This window comes from Sinocyclocheilus anshuiensis, unplaced genomic scaffold (assembly GCF_001515605.1).
Source record: "Sinocyclocheilus anshuiensis isolate Anshui unplaced genomic scaffold, SAMN03320099.WGS_v1.1 scaffold1862, whole genome shotgun sequence".
NCBI classification, from domain to species: domain Eukaryota; kingdom Metazoa; phylum Chordata; class Actinopteri; order Cypriniformes; family Cyprinidae; genus Sinocyclocheilus; species Sinocyclocheilus anshuiensis.
In genome coordinates this window covers 247588-263901 of record NW_015546125.1, presented here as the reverse complement: position 1 = coordinate 263901, position 16314 = coordinate 247588, and the positions used below count along the sequence as shown (strand labels likewise).

The 16314-nt window shown below is 36.5% G+C and overlaps 1 protein-coding gene across 1 annotated transcript in view; it reads left to right on the top strand.

The window, feature by feature from the left end:
• LOC107701034 (protein FAM65A-like) overlaps positions 1-15922 on the top strand; it is a 39053-nt gene extending 23131 nt beyond the window's left edge. Inside the window, 11 exon segments of the mRNA XM_016502950.1 lie at positions 624-767; positions 3012-3977; positions 5970-6115; positions 6396-6552; positions 8962-9097; positions 9360-9521; positions 9787-9945; positions 10916-11112; positions 13473-13556; positions 13809-13899; positions 14360-15922. Of these exon segments, the coding sequence (XP_016358436.1) occupies positions 624-767; positions 3012-3977; positions 5970-6115; positions 6396-6552; positions 8962-9097; positions 9360-9521; positions 9787-9945; positions 10916-11112; positions 13473-13556; positions 13809-13899; positions 14360-14457 (2340 nt within the window). The 3' untranslated portion in view covers positions 14458-15922.
• Positions 15923-16314: the final 392 nt, after the last annotated feature.

The window sequence follows — 16314 nt, the reverse complement described above, 5'->3', positions numbered from 1 at the left end:
ATTGTTTAAAGTATTAAAAAAAAAAAAAAACAGCAGCAAACTAGCTGCATGAACTTCTCAAGTTTGTTGCAGACCTGGTGATGATTTTCTCCAGCATGATCTGAAAATGATCCAAAGAGCATATTGTTTTTATATTTTTCTGACCTGTAATATTTAACCCTTTCAAGGTTTATTTTGAATCCCAGACATTTAATGTCCTTAGACTATATCTGCTTTCATAACTCATGTGCTTTGCTTTTGAAATGTTCAAGAATGATGCATTTAATATGAATTGATTCAAGCCAGACATTGCTGCTAAGTGCACACCACCATAATGTCAATATACCACAGATCTCTCTCTCCTTTGTCCTAATGGAGATCTCGCAGTTCTCCAGACCCTCTTAATATTTAAATTAGCACAATAGGCTCCACATAGATTTAATAGTAGTCATTTCTCAGAAGCATCTTAATCTCTCAAGGTCATGGTAACATATAATGGCTCCATTTCAGGTCAGCTCTGCTGAATTAGATGAAAATGGAAGTCTGAAAAGCTCATAACTTGCTAGGACAGATTACCATAGTTCAAAAGTTATGTAGCGTTAGCCCGCTCAAAACTCTCATGCTCTCCTGCTGACTGCGTGCAGACAGCTCCACGGAGCATGATGTCCAAACAGCGCTGGTCCTTACTGGGTGTGTTCAGAGACACACTGACAGAGAAACTGACTCAGAGCTGCTCATGCAGCGATGTCACCTCGGTCCGCCTGGGGTCCTCTCTGCTTTCCAGCCATGTAAGTGCGGTCGGCCCGTAGACCTAGTTGTGTAGCTTTGGTTGTAGTCAGTAGTTGGCTGAAAAGGTGTGACAAAAACAGGTTTGTATGGTCCTTCTGGTAATGAGTAGTGTCTGCTGTCTGTCTAGGAAATTATAGTTGTTGTAGTGATGATTTCCACTGTGTCCTGTAGTTACTGTCAGTTGTCTTTAATTAAATAGAGCAAATCAGATTCTTGTGCATGTTATTCGTTGTCTGTCCAACTGTGAGTGACAATAGTAGTATCTACAGCCATCAATAATGCATTCATTGATGCTGTTATTGTTTTGAAGGGTGTTCACATTAGCCCAGTGAGGGAAGTTAATTAGAGGGAGCAGGGAGTGTGTTAGTTCACTGGGCCTGACGCCAGTCTGCTCTCCACTATAATGAAGCTCCGTGTCCAAAGATACACACTAATGCTGAGTGACAGTGAACACACTCCTATCATCCTACTGTTCTCTCCTCTCCTCTCCCTCCAAAAAAAAGCCTGTTGTCTGCTCACAGTCCTCAGATATTATTTTAGCATATATCTCTCACTGTGAACTTTATAGTAGAGTATGAAATTATGGCCTTTCACATGACTCCATCAGGGCTTCAACACTAGCATCATGAAGGATATTTTTACAAAGTCTCTGTAAGGCAAGCTAGTTCACTCTAGTCGTCAAGCCATTCATCAAAAGAAAAACAATGTATTGTATATGTATATAAACAATGTGTGTGATGTTATTCGTTGTCTGTCCAACTGTGAGTGACAATAGTAGTATCTACAGCCATCAATAATGCATTCATTGATGCTGTTATTGTTTTGAAGGGTGTTCACATTAGCCCAGTGAGGGAAGTTAATTAGAGGGAGCAGGGAGTGTGTTAGTTCACTGGGCCTGACGCCAGTCTGCTCTCCACTATAATGAAGCTCCGTGTCCAAAGATACACACTAATGCTGAGTGACAGTGAACACACTCCTATCATCCTACTGTTCTCTCCTCTCCTCTCCCTCCAAAAAAAAGCCTGTTGTCTGCTCACAGTCCTCAGATATTATTTTAGCATATATCTCTCACTGTGAACTTTATAGTAGAGTATGAAATTATGGCCTTTCACATGACTCCATCAGGGCTTCAACACTAGCATCATGAAGGATATTTTTACAAAGTCTCTGTAAGGCAAGCTAGTTCACTCTAGTCGTCAAGCCATTCATCAAAAGAAAAACAATGTATTGTATATGTATATAAACAATGTGTGTGTGTGTGTGTGTGTGTGTGTGTGTGTGTATATATATATATATATATATATTTAATTAATCTATCGATCAATGTTAAAAACAGTTGCGCTACATAGTATTTTTGTGAAAAATGTCATACTTTTTTTTTTCAGGATTTTTTGCTATACATTAGTTTTAAATATATATATATATTTAATTAGCTGTGATAGTAAAGACATTTATAATGTGCAATATTTCTATTTCAAAATAAATCCTGGGCGGGCATTCAAACTTTATCAAAAAATCCTGAAAAAAAGTATGACATTTTTCACAAAAATATTATGCAGCACAACTGTTTTTAACATTGATCGTAATGAGAAATTGTTTCTTGAGCATCAAATCAACATATTAGAATGATTTCTGAAGACTGGAGTAATGGCTGCTGAAAATTCTTTGCTATCACAGGAATCAACTACATTTTCAAATACATTAAAATAGAAAAGAGCATTTTAATTGTAATATTTCTTAATATTACTGTTTTTACTGTATTTTTGATCAAATAAATGTAGCCTTGGTGATTACAAGATATATATCCATATTTTTTTTATTTTTTTTATTTTTTTTACAAAATCTCACTGATTGCAAACTTTTGAATGGTAATGTAAATTTTTGTGCTGCTGAAAGTTCGGCTTTGTCATCACAGGAATACATTACATTTAGCATACATTATGTTTTACATACATAAATGCAGCCTTAGTAGGCATAAGAGACTTCTGTCAAGAACCTTTAAAAATATCACCCACCCCAAACTTTTGAATGGTAGTGAATGTCATCAGCTTTGTCCATTGAACTCAGAGTATTTAGATAGCTGAAAGGTGAAATTATTTGAAATTTGAACGCTGTAACAACTTTGCTCCAAAGGGTTTGATGCTTTGAGGAACATTACCTTGAGTCATGTGAAAGGGTCTTTACGTAAATTATTTATAATGTATAATCATTTATGTCCTCATAATCTCTTTCTTCTGCTCTAGAATATGTTGAGGAGACAAGAGGAGATGGAGAACGGAACGGCATGGTCAAACTCCTCCGAATCCTCTGACGATTCCTCCAGTCCTCAGCTTTCCTTGGGAATGCGCCATGCACACAAAAACTTAGTACAGCCTGAGGTACAAACTGCTCCTCCTGCCATTGAAATATCATTTGCACCCCGTGAATCTGCCACCTCTACTCCCACCCACCTGGCCAAAAAGAAAGAAGAGGACGAGGAGGAGGAAGAAGAGGAGGAGGATCTGAAGAAACCAACGGCCACCATAACGGTCACCACTGAGGCTCCCGTGAAACAGGAAGTGCCCAATGGCCATCCCCGCTATTCTCGCTCCCTTAGCCACATCAGCGAGAACAGCACAGATGGTGTTTTGACAGATAGACTGACTGGGGAATCTTTGGTGGCCAATGAAGTGACTTCAGCGGTCTCTTCGGTATTTGTAAGTGACATTGCCATGGATATGCCCCACCGAGCAGAACTATGTTTTGTAGTACCAGACACTCAGGAGATCTGCCCCATTCCTGATCCCTCCACGAGTGAGTCATCCTGTCCCGCTGAGCCACTCAACTGTTCAGAAAGTAGCTCTCCTGCAGAAACCACAACTTGTGACTCTGAAAAAGCTACAGAGCTCACGTCTAGGCCCACCTGTGGAGACAAAGACTCTTTCCCCAGTGCTAATGCTTTGTCCCAGCAGATGGACTCCGAAGCTCCTAGGACTGATTCCTCTCATGAGCCACACCTCACAAAGACACAAACGGACGACCTGCTGGCAGAGAAGTCTGGTTCTGTAGTAGACACCAGACCCATGGATGATTTGGAGGGACAATCAGCAGACAGTGGTTTGGAGGAGGCCCTTGGTGCCGTTTTGTCCTCCCTTGATGACTACAGAGGCCAGTTCCCAGAACTACAGGTCCTAGAGCAAGAGCTGAAGCTGTTGGAGGAGGTGCTAACAGTGAGTGCTGAACCTTATTGTTGTGGTTTAGTGTCAGTAAAATGCCTTTTTTTTTGGTCCGGATCTGTTATTTTATTCACAAATATATATAAAAAAAAGCAATTCAAGCTATTTCAAAACGGTTCTTCTTTGAAGAGTGTGTTTTGAATTTCTTTATTAAAATGTCCTTTTATAATTTTTTTTTGAGTAACATCTAGTCGAAAATGTCAGGGTGATAAAAAATCCTGGAAGAAAAACCTTCTGAATTTCTTGAAAAGAAATCCGTATTGTAGTTAATCATAGTTGTTTATTATTACTTACCAAAACTACTTAATATTTGAAACGGCAACATAATATTTGAAAGGAAAAAATGTCTATGTCATGCGATGCAACCAACATGCAGAAGAAAACATCCTCAAAAACATATTATTTATATATTATTATTATATATTATTATTATAATATATATATATATATTATAATTTGTAATGGAAGATACAGATTGTGTGGACAGGTGTCTTATACACCTAACGAGCTGACAATATGAGTAACTTCTTAAAGTGGCAGGACTAATCTGTGTTCCACATGGGCACATAACCAGTCTGTGGGAGCCAGAATTCTTGCTTGTTGCTTGGGGATCAAATACTTATTTCACTTACTGAAATGCAAATCAATTTCTAACCTTTATATAATGTTTTTTTTCTGGATTGTTTTGGTCGATATTCTGTCTCTATCTGTTAAATTAAACCTACCATAAAAATTACAGACCCTTAATTTCTTTGTAAGTGAACTTACAAAATCAGCAGGGGATTAAATAAATATTTTCCCCACTGTATTATATATATATATATATATATATGAATGTTTATAAACCATAAATCTTCATTTTGAAATTAGTAATCATGATGTGTAGACTCAAGATGTATTGAATTTTTGTGGAAAATATTATTACTTTTTACACCACATGATTTTTTTGTATTTAATTTGACCCATTTGTTGTGTCTTTGAGAATCAGTATGCACCATTGCCTTCACATCAGGTTAGATGTCTAGATCACCATCTTTGATCAAAATTCGAAACCTTTTTATGAGTTGTAGAAGGTCAGAGAGGTTGAAAGTGAAGAAAACGCTGCATTAAACTGTCCTTTCCAGCCTGCAGTGAGGGCTCACAGACTTAGGGTGTAACTCTTCCTGGCTGATTTATATTCTCAATGTTTTGGTCACAGAAGCCTTTGGGTATTGCTTGTATCCAAGCCCCACGATAACCATCAATGTCTCAGATCCGAGTCTGGGTCCAGAGACTTTGGTCTTCACCAGTGGAACAGTAGAGTTCATCAAAGACGTGCCCTTTGCTTTCACTATTAACCACTTCATCCTGTGTCTACAGAGAGGTTTTCCCGGCAAAACTTAGCTTAGTCATAGAATAAACACAATGTCTCTTTTTCCAGAATTGGCCTTATTAATGTTCCAGGTTTTATAAGTCAACTGTCTACTGACAGTGTCTGTGTCATGTTGTGAATTAACAGATATAATTGTTCCTCTATTTGTAAAAACAAACAAACACTGCTTTTGCAGTATTGCATTTTCCTTAGAAGTATTTTGTTTAATGTATTCACGAGAGTTTAATATTAGAAATGTGCATATTTGATGAACGATTAGAGGTAACTTGCACAGACAAGGTTAGTTATCTATTCTATCACACAAGCCTCATGTTTACAATCTTGTGGCTGTACTTTTGTGCATTTTGACACTTATTCTGGTGTGAAGTCTTGCCCCAATATACTTCCATTGGATTCCATCACTATTTTTGCTTGTTTTTACAAGTCATTAATATCATGTAAACAACTAATATTAGTTGAACATTAAATTCTGGGGTTTCTTCTAGCTAACAATTTAAATGTAGTTTTTAATGACTGATACATTATATACTTTAAAATCAAGAGTTTTTCATTTGTAATTATTTAGACTAAAGAGATTGATAGAGTTTTCTTTTTGCAAATGTGTGTATCTGCAGGTACAGAGTCGTAGTCGCTCATCCAGTGTCAGTTTGACAGTTGAGATGGCTCTAGGGAGCTTTGACTTCCTTAATACATCAGACCTGGAGGAAGAGGAGGAGGAGGAGGAGGAGGTGGATGGTGAGAGGCAGAGTGTGACAGACAGGTCAGAACTTGAGAAATGTTTCACCTTTCTGCGGTCAAATGATATTTTATAGCACAAAAAGGAATCAGGTTCAACCAAGGTTTTTTCATCAAAATGCATTGCTTCTATAATGTTATGTTACACTACTGCCACCTAGTGACTTGAAGGACAACCGTTAGTTTGAGTGACTGATTTCACAACTTTATCTATGTTCAATCCCAACTCTTTACTTTTTTCTGAATATATTGTGTTGCCATTTTCTGACGTGTGTTTGTTTTCATGTGTGTTGTGACGGATACAGCACAGAGGAGCATCCAGCGGCTGTGGAAAGTGCAGGAGAGGATGAGGGCTGTGAAGCCAGGTGTTGGGATACTCCCTCCGGCCCGCTCAGCACAGGCTGCCCGACTCTAGATCACACCCTGCTGGTTCATCTGAAGAACTGCAGCTCGCAGCTGCTGGTCAGTTATTGTAGTCTAATAGTACTAGATATGGACATTTAGGCCCAATCCCAATTCTGTTTTATACCCCTTCCCCTACCCCTCTGCCTACCCCTTCCCCTTGTCCCTTAAAACAGAGTGTCAAGGGGTAGGGGTGAAAATATTCCCCTAAGAATTGGGACACCACTACTACACCGTTACACGTCATCATACGTCATCTAGCTCCTACAATATACTGGTGTGCTGGTGTGCATTAGAGCCTTACCGTTCTATATTAAAGTGCTGCTTACTGACACACACACACACATAGAGGTCGACCGATAGTGGATTTTACCGATACCGATAGCTAGGTTGGACCACACTGGCCGATACCAATTAATCAACCGATAGTTTTTAAAATGGTAAATGAAAACTAAAACAGAGCTTTACTATTTTTAAAAAAGCAGTAGCAGTACTGAACCATACTTTGTAAATGAATAAACATATTAATATTAATTATTATATTGATCATTAAAGTTATTAAATTTAGGAGCACAGTCAAAAATTTAGGAGCACCAAAATTTGATAAAAAAATAGCCTTCCCATTACGAGGTGATATTTGACTCCTTAAAGTGATTTACAGTAGAATTTTGTTTCTACTATTCTATTTTGTTGGCATTTTTCTATCTTTATTAAAAGTATGTCATCTTTTATGTCAAATTTTTAAAAAATATATATTTTATAAGCTTTTTAAAAATTCTAGATAAAACCATATAATAAGAACAAGTAGAATAAGAAGAATAAGTTACTAATCGAATGAAATCAGTATTAAAATTAATTTGTACAGAGGTAGCACAGAAGAACACAAAAGTGGCTTGTAGGTGTATTTTCAGACATTTAATGAGGATCAGAGGTGGCATGAGTGCAGTTAAATCCATAAATTCATGTTTATTAATGAATTGAATGATTAATGATTAAGGACGCAACCCGGAAAACTATCGGCATTGATTTTTGCCGATAACCGATAGTTCTGCCAATCAACTATAGGTGCCGATTAATCGGCAAAACCGATGAATTGGTTGACCTCTACACACACACACACACACACACACACATACATATCAGAGATCGCACAGCTCACACATCCAGGAGCAAAGAAACTTGTTAACGCTACCCCATGACTTTTATTAATAACAGTTTAAATACTGAATCGCTACATTATATTCTCCAGCAATGAGAGGATATAATCGCTGTTTTTGAAGTAAACTCACTCAAAGAGAGACGCACGTAAATGCAACTTTAATCGCCCTCTCTCTCTCTCTCTCTCTCTCTCTCTCTATTTAGCAATATTTGAGAAAAGGGTTTAGCTATTTCTAATTATTGGGGGGGGCCTAGCCCCCCTCAATGTCTACAGTGGTTATCGCCCTGATCAGACATGAAAATATGTTGTGGAACTTGTGGCACTATGGTGCAGTCTGTAATGATATGATGTTAGCAAATTTAGTGATTTTTTGCAAACATTTCTTTGAATAACATGACCGTAAATATGAACTCACAATTGAATGTAACATAAAACAAATGATTACTTTTCATTAAAATCTTTATTAATGCCAAAAATGCTTACATTTATGTGTCTTTTTGTTCACTTGGGCAGCCGCCGCTGTAGCCGGTTTATGCTGAGATAATTCATACCCCTTCGTTTGAAGTGTGGTCCAGAAAAATCTTTGTTTGAAGGTCTACCTGGCTCTTCCCCTTACCCCTACCCCTACCCCTCCAACCAAAAGAGAATCGAGACACCCCTACCCCTTCACGTGAATGTGCGAAACGGAGGGTTAGGGGAAAGGGGAAGGGCTAAGAGGTAGAAATGGGATTGGGCCTTAGTCCCATATATAGGGGGAACAACATGAAATAATGAGAATGTGTGTAGAATTCAGTTCATTTTTCGAAGGCATTGAACATACGTATAAATACATTATAACCAACAGAAGTATTATACAAAAATAATGTTAAAACAAATAAAACTTCACAAACTCTTGAATAAATAATAATAATAATGTCTATAATTATAAAGTATGTCCAAAAAAGTAGTCTAAAAGTAAAATTTTAGTGTTTATCAATATATATCTATTTTGATATATGTGTTTAAATAGGATTTATTTTATTAATTAGCATATATATTAAAATAGAAAATGGTTATTTTAAATTCTAACATTTTTTCACAACATTAATGTTTTTGCTGATAAAATTAATGCAGCCTTGGTGAGCATAAACTTTAAAATTTAATAAAAAAATGTTAATCTAACCATCGATGTCTAATATATATATATATATATATATATATATATATATATATATATATAGGTTGGACATTTCATAGATGAATTTAAGTTTTAAGTGTTTTCATAGTGTCTGAGCATCTCTGTTCATACTCTGTTTTGTTTTTGTAAACAGAGGTTAGGCACATTCGGGCCCCTGCGCTGTGGGGAGATGTACGCTCTGGACCGACTTCTCAGGGAAGCAAGAGTCCTTGAGCTCATACGATGGGTTGTGAAGGACTCGAGGGGCGAAGTCATCCAGCCAGAGGAGGGTGAGTCTCACTGATTATAGTGTTTTAACTGTTATAATGCTTTAGTTCTGTTGACTATACATCAGACTATACAACATACCATCTCTGTGGTGTTTAAGTTGTATCTTACCTGTGAGCTCATTTCTTTGCAAATGTTCATACATTGTTTTTCATGCATCACAGATCGTTTATTATACAACAGAATGCTATTTCACATATTTTGTCACAAGTTTTTCCTCACAACCACCTCTATTTCCCACATTCTCTTTGTATGTCGGAGCAGTTGTTCCTCAGTTAGATCAGTGCCAAGGGGCTGTGTTGCTATGGCGGCAGTGCACGGATGGCTGCAGTGTCTACAGCACCTCCACAGAGGCCTTCTTACAGGCACTCAGCGACACTTACGCCAGCAGACTCCCTGAGAGAGGAGCTGGTTTCACAGACACAGGTATGTGTGTGTGTTGTATATTAATGCATGAACAAGCACTGTAAATGAGTTATGGGGAGATTGGTTTCTAAATTGAAATTGCTGTACAATCAACATAAATTACAACCTTAACCATAACGTCCTGTATTTCATCTCCAGGAAGGATTTAATATCCTGCTAATCGTTTCTGATGACCCCATGTGTGTACATTTCAATACACTAAATCAGATTTTCTTTGACACTCTGTGACACTGAACTTGTGTGTGTGTGTGTGTGTGTGTGTTAGTGTTTCTGCGTCTGCTGGAGCGGATCCTGAAGAGAAAGCTGCCCAGGCGTGCAGGAGGTGCGTCCAAAGAGACTCTCACCCTCTTCCAGTTTTGGAGCTACCTGGAAGCAGAGGGGGTGAATGACTTGGACACACACATTCCTGAGCTGGCTGAAGAAGGTATATTTGAGTGCCATATAATGGGCTGTTCACATGGACAGCAGTTAGCAGCGACAAACAGACCGGAAGTCATGCATTTATTTCATAAAATTATATTTTTGTCTTGTTTTCCAATAAATGACAAACTAAATTGATCAAAAGGTGATAGTAATGTCTCAAATAGATGCTATTTTTAACTTTCTATTCATTAAAGATTCCTGGAATAAAAATAAGAAGACGACAAAATGTTTCCAGAGCACCAAATCAGCATATTAGACTGATTTCTGAAAAACCATGTGACACTTAAGTCTAGAGTAATGGCTGTTGTAAATATATTAAAATAGAATACAGTTGTTTTAAATTGTAATAATATTTACTGTTTTCACTGTATTTTTAATATCCGTACTTGGTGAGCATAAGAAACATATTTTAAAAATACTGAAGAACAGTATAATTATTTGTATTATCACTTTAAGCATAAATTGAACAATATATTTTTAAGCAGGTCCTTAAAAAAACAAGTATAGCTCACCATTAGTGTCACTGTATTCAGCAGCAAAAACACCAACAATACCAACAATAAAGCCACTTTCATTTTTCATTTGAGTTTGTTCTTGATGCTTGAGAGAGACTGTCATCAGAAATGTAATGTGAATGCAAAATCCAGTTTACACGGAAGTTTATCACATCAATGGAAATTGAGAACTCTCATTGAAAATGTCTGGTCGTTGCAGATTGTTGTTAGTTTGAATGCCACTTAAGAGTTAATGGACTATTCTTGTCTATGCTCAAACATTCATTAGCAAGAGTGATTGTGTTACACATCTGTGGTATCAACCCCTCCCATCCCAAACGCCCCTATTATCACCCCATTCCACTTCTCAGTCATTGTGGTTTCTTGGTGCATCTTTCCAGTCCTCCCCCACCTAATGTTCTCTCAGCAGTGTATCTGTTTCATCCATGTCTCTCTTTCGTTCTCCTTCTCCTGCAGTGTGGCTAGTTCAGTGCCTGCAGTCTGGAGATCAGGATGTTCTGGTAAAATCTTTGAAGAAGCCTCCAGAGTGCAGTCTGAAGAGGGAGGGCTTGCGGGCTGTCAGTCTGCTGCTGAGGGATCCGAGGGGGAAAGTGTGCAGTGCAGCCAGCTCCCTGCTGCGGAGTCTAGCTGACCAAACCCGCCACAGAGAGAGGGTAAGATATGTGCTCACGATCCTCCTGCAGACTCTACAAACTCCTGTTTGTACTTTTGGAGGTGACTATTTCAGCGGATTTGCAGTGAAGGTCAAATGAACATTGTGAACTTCCACATCCATGACTATTATTTATTCACCACTATTCAAAAGTTCCACACCTACTTATTTATTATTATTATTTCCCACATTTAAAAAATATAATATTAAAGTATAGACACAAATAAAAGCAAAATACTTTTCTACAAAAGTAATGTCGCAACTTTAAGTATAAGCTTTTAAGTATAAGCTATGAGATCACATGGTGTTTAAGATCATGATAAACATTAAAAATCTGTAAAATGATTCCAAAGTTTTCCACTTTAAATGCTAAATTTCCCCTATTAAAATAAAATAAACATTAACTTAAATAAAATAAAATATAAAACGCTTACAAGGCAAGGTAACAGTTCTTATTTCTTAGTTTGTTGAAGTACTAAATAACTACAAAAAAAATAAACAAAAAACTATATATATATTTAAAATAAAATACAATTATTATAAAATACACAACAAAATTACTTAAACTTTCAAATTAAAATAAAAACAATTCAATAATTCAAAATGTTAACAAGAACTATAATAGTATATCAGTGATACTACAATAACTAACGCTCACTTGAAGTTAATCTTTAAAAATAATAAACTAATATCACAACACTGTTAAATGTAATCTTTAGTAAATTTCAGAAAGAAAATGCGTTTTTCATACTGTACTTTATAATGTTGTTACCTAAATTCACTTGTAGCAAAACAATTGATTTTAGTTTTTAGTTTCACATTTTATTTTTAATGTATTTAGGCAAAACATTATAGAATTTTAATATTGACTATTTATCAGTTATCTGTCATAACATGAAAATAATGATCCGCTTTGGTATCGGCCAGAATGTCAACCTTCATGTTGTGTTTCGGTCATTTTGACTAGGGATGTGCCCGAATAGTAAATCCGAATTCGGAAAGGCACAGAAAATGAATAATGTGTTTTACGAAGCCATTAAAGGGACATGGTTAGCCGCTTGCTAGCGGTAGCCTGTTACATTACAGTACATAAAATTTCAATTACCACATAAACAGAGTAAGGAGAGATGACAGATAGGACAATGGCGAATGATTTGCAGATCCTGAGCACCACTGACAAAAATCTAATCTTGTGAAATGTGTGGTAAGTACTGGCGCTTCGTAGTATACACAGAGTACGTGTGATCGCGAATCTCGAAAGTGAAAGTAAAAAGCGAGTGCGCATTCAAAAGCGATTTCAATGCCCCGCATGTTAATAGCGGCTTCCTGATGCCCGCAGTTTATATACAGTATAATTACCCAACGAAATACTTGCGAGAGAAAGCATTGAAATATATTTTTTCCTCCCATCTCATATTTATTCCCTTTAGGGCTTCCGTAGAACACATTATTCGTTTTCTGTGCCTTTCCGAATTCAGATTCACTATTCGGACACATCCCTAATTTTGACCCCGAGAGGATTTTCTTTTTTTTTTCTTTTTTTTTATCGCATTGGACTAAAGCTTAGAAAAAAACTGATAATTGATCATTTAAAAATTGATAATTTTGTTTTTTGGGGGATTTTCTACACTTCTACACACCATCTTTCATCAAAAATGACTTGCCTACAAAACATTTCTTATAAATATCTCATTATGCTGTATTATTTCCAAATATTTGATTCATATGCAATGCTTTTTTCACTCAAAAACTGAGGTGCGTCAGCTGTTCAATGAGGCCTACACTCTTAAAAATAAAGGTGCTTCACGATGCCATAGAAGAACCTTTTTGTCTAAATGGTTCCATAAAGAACCTTTAACATCTGAAGAACCTTTCTGTTTCACAAAAGGTTCTTTGGGGCGAAAGAAGGTTCTTCAGATTATAAAAAGGTAAGAAAGAGATGGTTCTTTAAAGAACCTTTGACTGAATGGTTCTTTGTGGAACCAAAAATGGTTCTTCTATGGCATCGCTTGAAGAACCTTTTGAAGCACCTTTATTTTTAAGAGTATACTACCAGTCAGTTCCAAAAAGAAATAAAAAAACCTGTGCTAACTGAAAGAAAACAAGTTGACAAACAATTGAATCCAAAATTTGTTGATAGTTTAGCATAGTTAGACATTTACAATCAATTATTCAAAGGCCGGCCATTTTTCACCAAGAACACCAAATTAGATAAAGGAATTTTTATGCACAGCACAAGGGTTAATAATGGTGCATCCTTAATCGTGACTATTAAGTGCAAAGTAAAGTTGTAATGCTTTGCTATTCAGAAAGGATTTTGATTTGATCCACTCAGTGTCTCTCATTACTGTTCTGTCTCAGGCATTGGTGAGCTGTCTAGAGTTGCTGGAGGATGAAAGTGTTGAGACGCGGGTGTGTGGATGTAAATCACTCGCATGCCTGAAGGTCAGTTCATGCATGTATAAACATCTCTCCTCAAAAACCCAGCACCACTCAATCAACGTTTATTTTTTCCCACACTGTGTGTGTGTGTGTATATATATATATATATATATATGCTTGCATAACATCAAGAGATTGGTGGTTAGATGTGCTCTAGTAATCTGAGTGGGAATCAGGTTATATGCAGCATCACACATCAGTGTTTGTGGAGGACTTTAAGTAAAGTGCCCTGCTGTCTGTGTTTGTGCATCACAGGCCAAAGAGAGCATCGAGCAGCTGGTGTATCTGTGCCGGACAGATAAGGAGGATGTGAGGGATGCTGCCAAACAAGCTCTGCTTGTGCTAGGTAAGCAGTGGACTAAACCAGAGGAAATGGACACACGAAGGAAAGATCAGTAATGAAAGTGAAAGAATGGATTTGCTGCAAATAATGTGTTCCAAATGTGTTCCAACAGTGAGCCATGGAAAAATTGCAAAGATCAGAGAATTTAAAAATGAATTTACATACTGAAAGATTCAGGGAATTTGATCAAATCTTAAAAGTTTGCAAAATTTCTATATTGAATGTACAATTCTATACTTATTCTCAGCTGAAAAACTATTTAATCTGCCAAAAAAGTTTTGCAGTCTGTATAAAATAATTCAAAAACAAAATGCTAAAGAAAATACTATAAAAAAAATAGTTAATTGTGATTTTATTAATTTATTCTTAATTAAATGCATACAAATTAATTGACTGAAAGGTATTGGCATTTTAGAGAGAAGGACAATGTCTCTTATTTGTGTTTCATTTGTTTTAATTGCAGGTGAGGAGGGGAAGATGGCCCATCGACACCTTGAGTCCTCACAAGATGGAATGTCCCGGCTTTTTGCGCCTGGCAGCATGGCCAGTACGGCTTTCTGACACAATCAACTGACCGATACTTGTTGAAAATAATGTACTTGTGTTTCAGTATCCTCACCTTCATGATCATGCCAATTACAAACTATAAATGCACACTATTAAAAACTATCAAACAGTTTTAATGGCACAAATCAGCGTAATCACACTCTTGCAGATAGAGTGTCAGCATTGCATTTAAAGATGTGGACGGATGTTATACAATCATTGGACAAGAGGACTTGTGTGTCAATCTGTATGTTATTAATATTTTGGATATGGCCTTAGATGAACTACTGTAAAGTGATGAGGTAAGATACATAGGTGGCAATGGGTTTATAAAGAATGTTTTGCTGCCTTAAGATTCGGCCCAATGGTGTTGCCTTCATCATTGGTGGAATGAAGCTGGACCCTGATCAGCAATACAAGTGATGACTGATATTGATGGGAGATAACAAGTGTTATTTTCACTTTATTGCTTTATTGGGCAGTGACTACCTGCAGAATACATAGAGAATCTGATTGTCCACTTTGTGAAGAGTGCTTGTGTGTGTACATAGTGATTGGAGAATGTATGCTGGTAGCTGAGGGGGTCTCTTGGGAATTACTTCTTTATTAATCCCAAACTTTCATAGGGACCTTGTTGCCATAGTAACAGTGCCATTCCATACTGTCATATGCTTTATTGATACAGAATATATATCTATATTCCATTGGAAGTATAAATGTTTTGTGTTGTAATTTTGTTTAAATGCTCAATAGCCAATACAGATCTGATTTGATTCACCATGCACTTCACATTTAAGCCACTGGCATTGTAATATCTGCTGTAAAAGTGGTGAAGCTGTTCCATTTTTTATCAAGATGTCATCATTATTATGAGTGAAAGCTGTAAACTGTGGTGAATATTGCCTTTTGCGATAGGTTCCGACAACCTTTCTATGCTTGTGATCTTTAGAATGGCCATAGATCATGTTTGACTCAGAGCATTTCTCCATTGCTGCTAGACAGAAAGGTTCCGAGTTGGAACCAGAGAAGGTTCGTTCATTTTTACATAACACTATTTTCTAGTTCAATCTGTTACAGACTTAAATGACAAAGAACGCCTCTTCAGTGTATAAGTGCCTCAAAGTAGTATGGGGAGCAAGAGAATTAGATAGACTTTATTTAAAACTCGAGACTGCGGTTTAGGATTGCAAACTGCAGAACAGATTTAAATATATTTTTCATTATTATCTACAGATTGTGCAGCATTAAAGAAGTGATTTACTTTAGATTTTTTTTATTTACTCTAAATATGTATATTGTCTGACAAGGATATTGCGGACATCAACTGTAAAGGAAACTATTAAAATTATGGACACTAAAATTTGGGTGACTTCTTAACAAATTTGACACCTGTTATTTGTACTTTGTCACAAAGAAAATTGGAAAATAAAGGAATTACATAACTGAAGCATTTCCACATTAATGCATGCATGCTCAAATGGTCATTATCAAGGAAAAAAACAGTATTACATAACAGGACTCGGTTTCAGTAGTATATTTTTTTCATAAGATTTGTTTTTGATGTTAGGCTACAGATTAAAAAAAAAGTTTAGGGAAAAAAAAGATTTAAAAAAAATCACGCACACAAATACATATAAAACGCACACATATATATATATATATATATACACTATAAAAAAAAACAGGCTCTCACTATCATTTCCCCTTATATTTCCACTTTGGGCTGTTAAACTATCATAGTACCTTCTAATAAATTCTTATATTGTTATTAGCGGAACATATGCTGCGATGTTTAACAATATTTATACATTTACATTTAGTCATTTAGCAGACGCTTTTATCCAAAGCGACTTACAAATGAGGACAATAAAA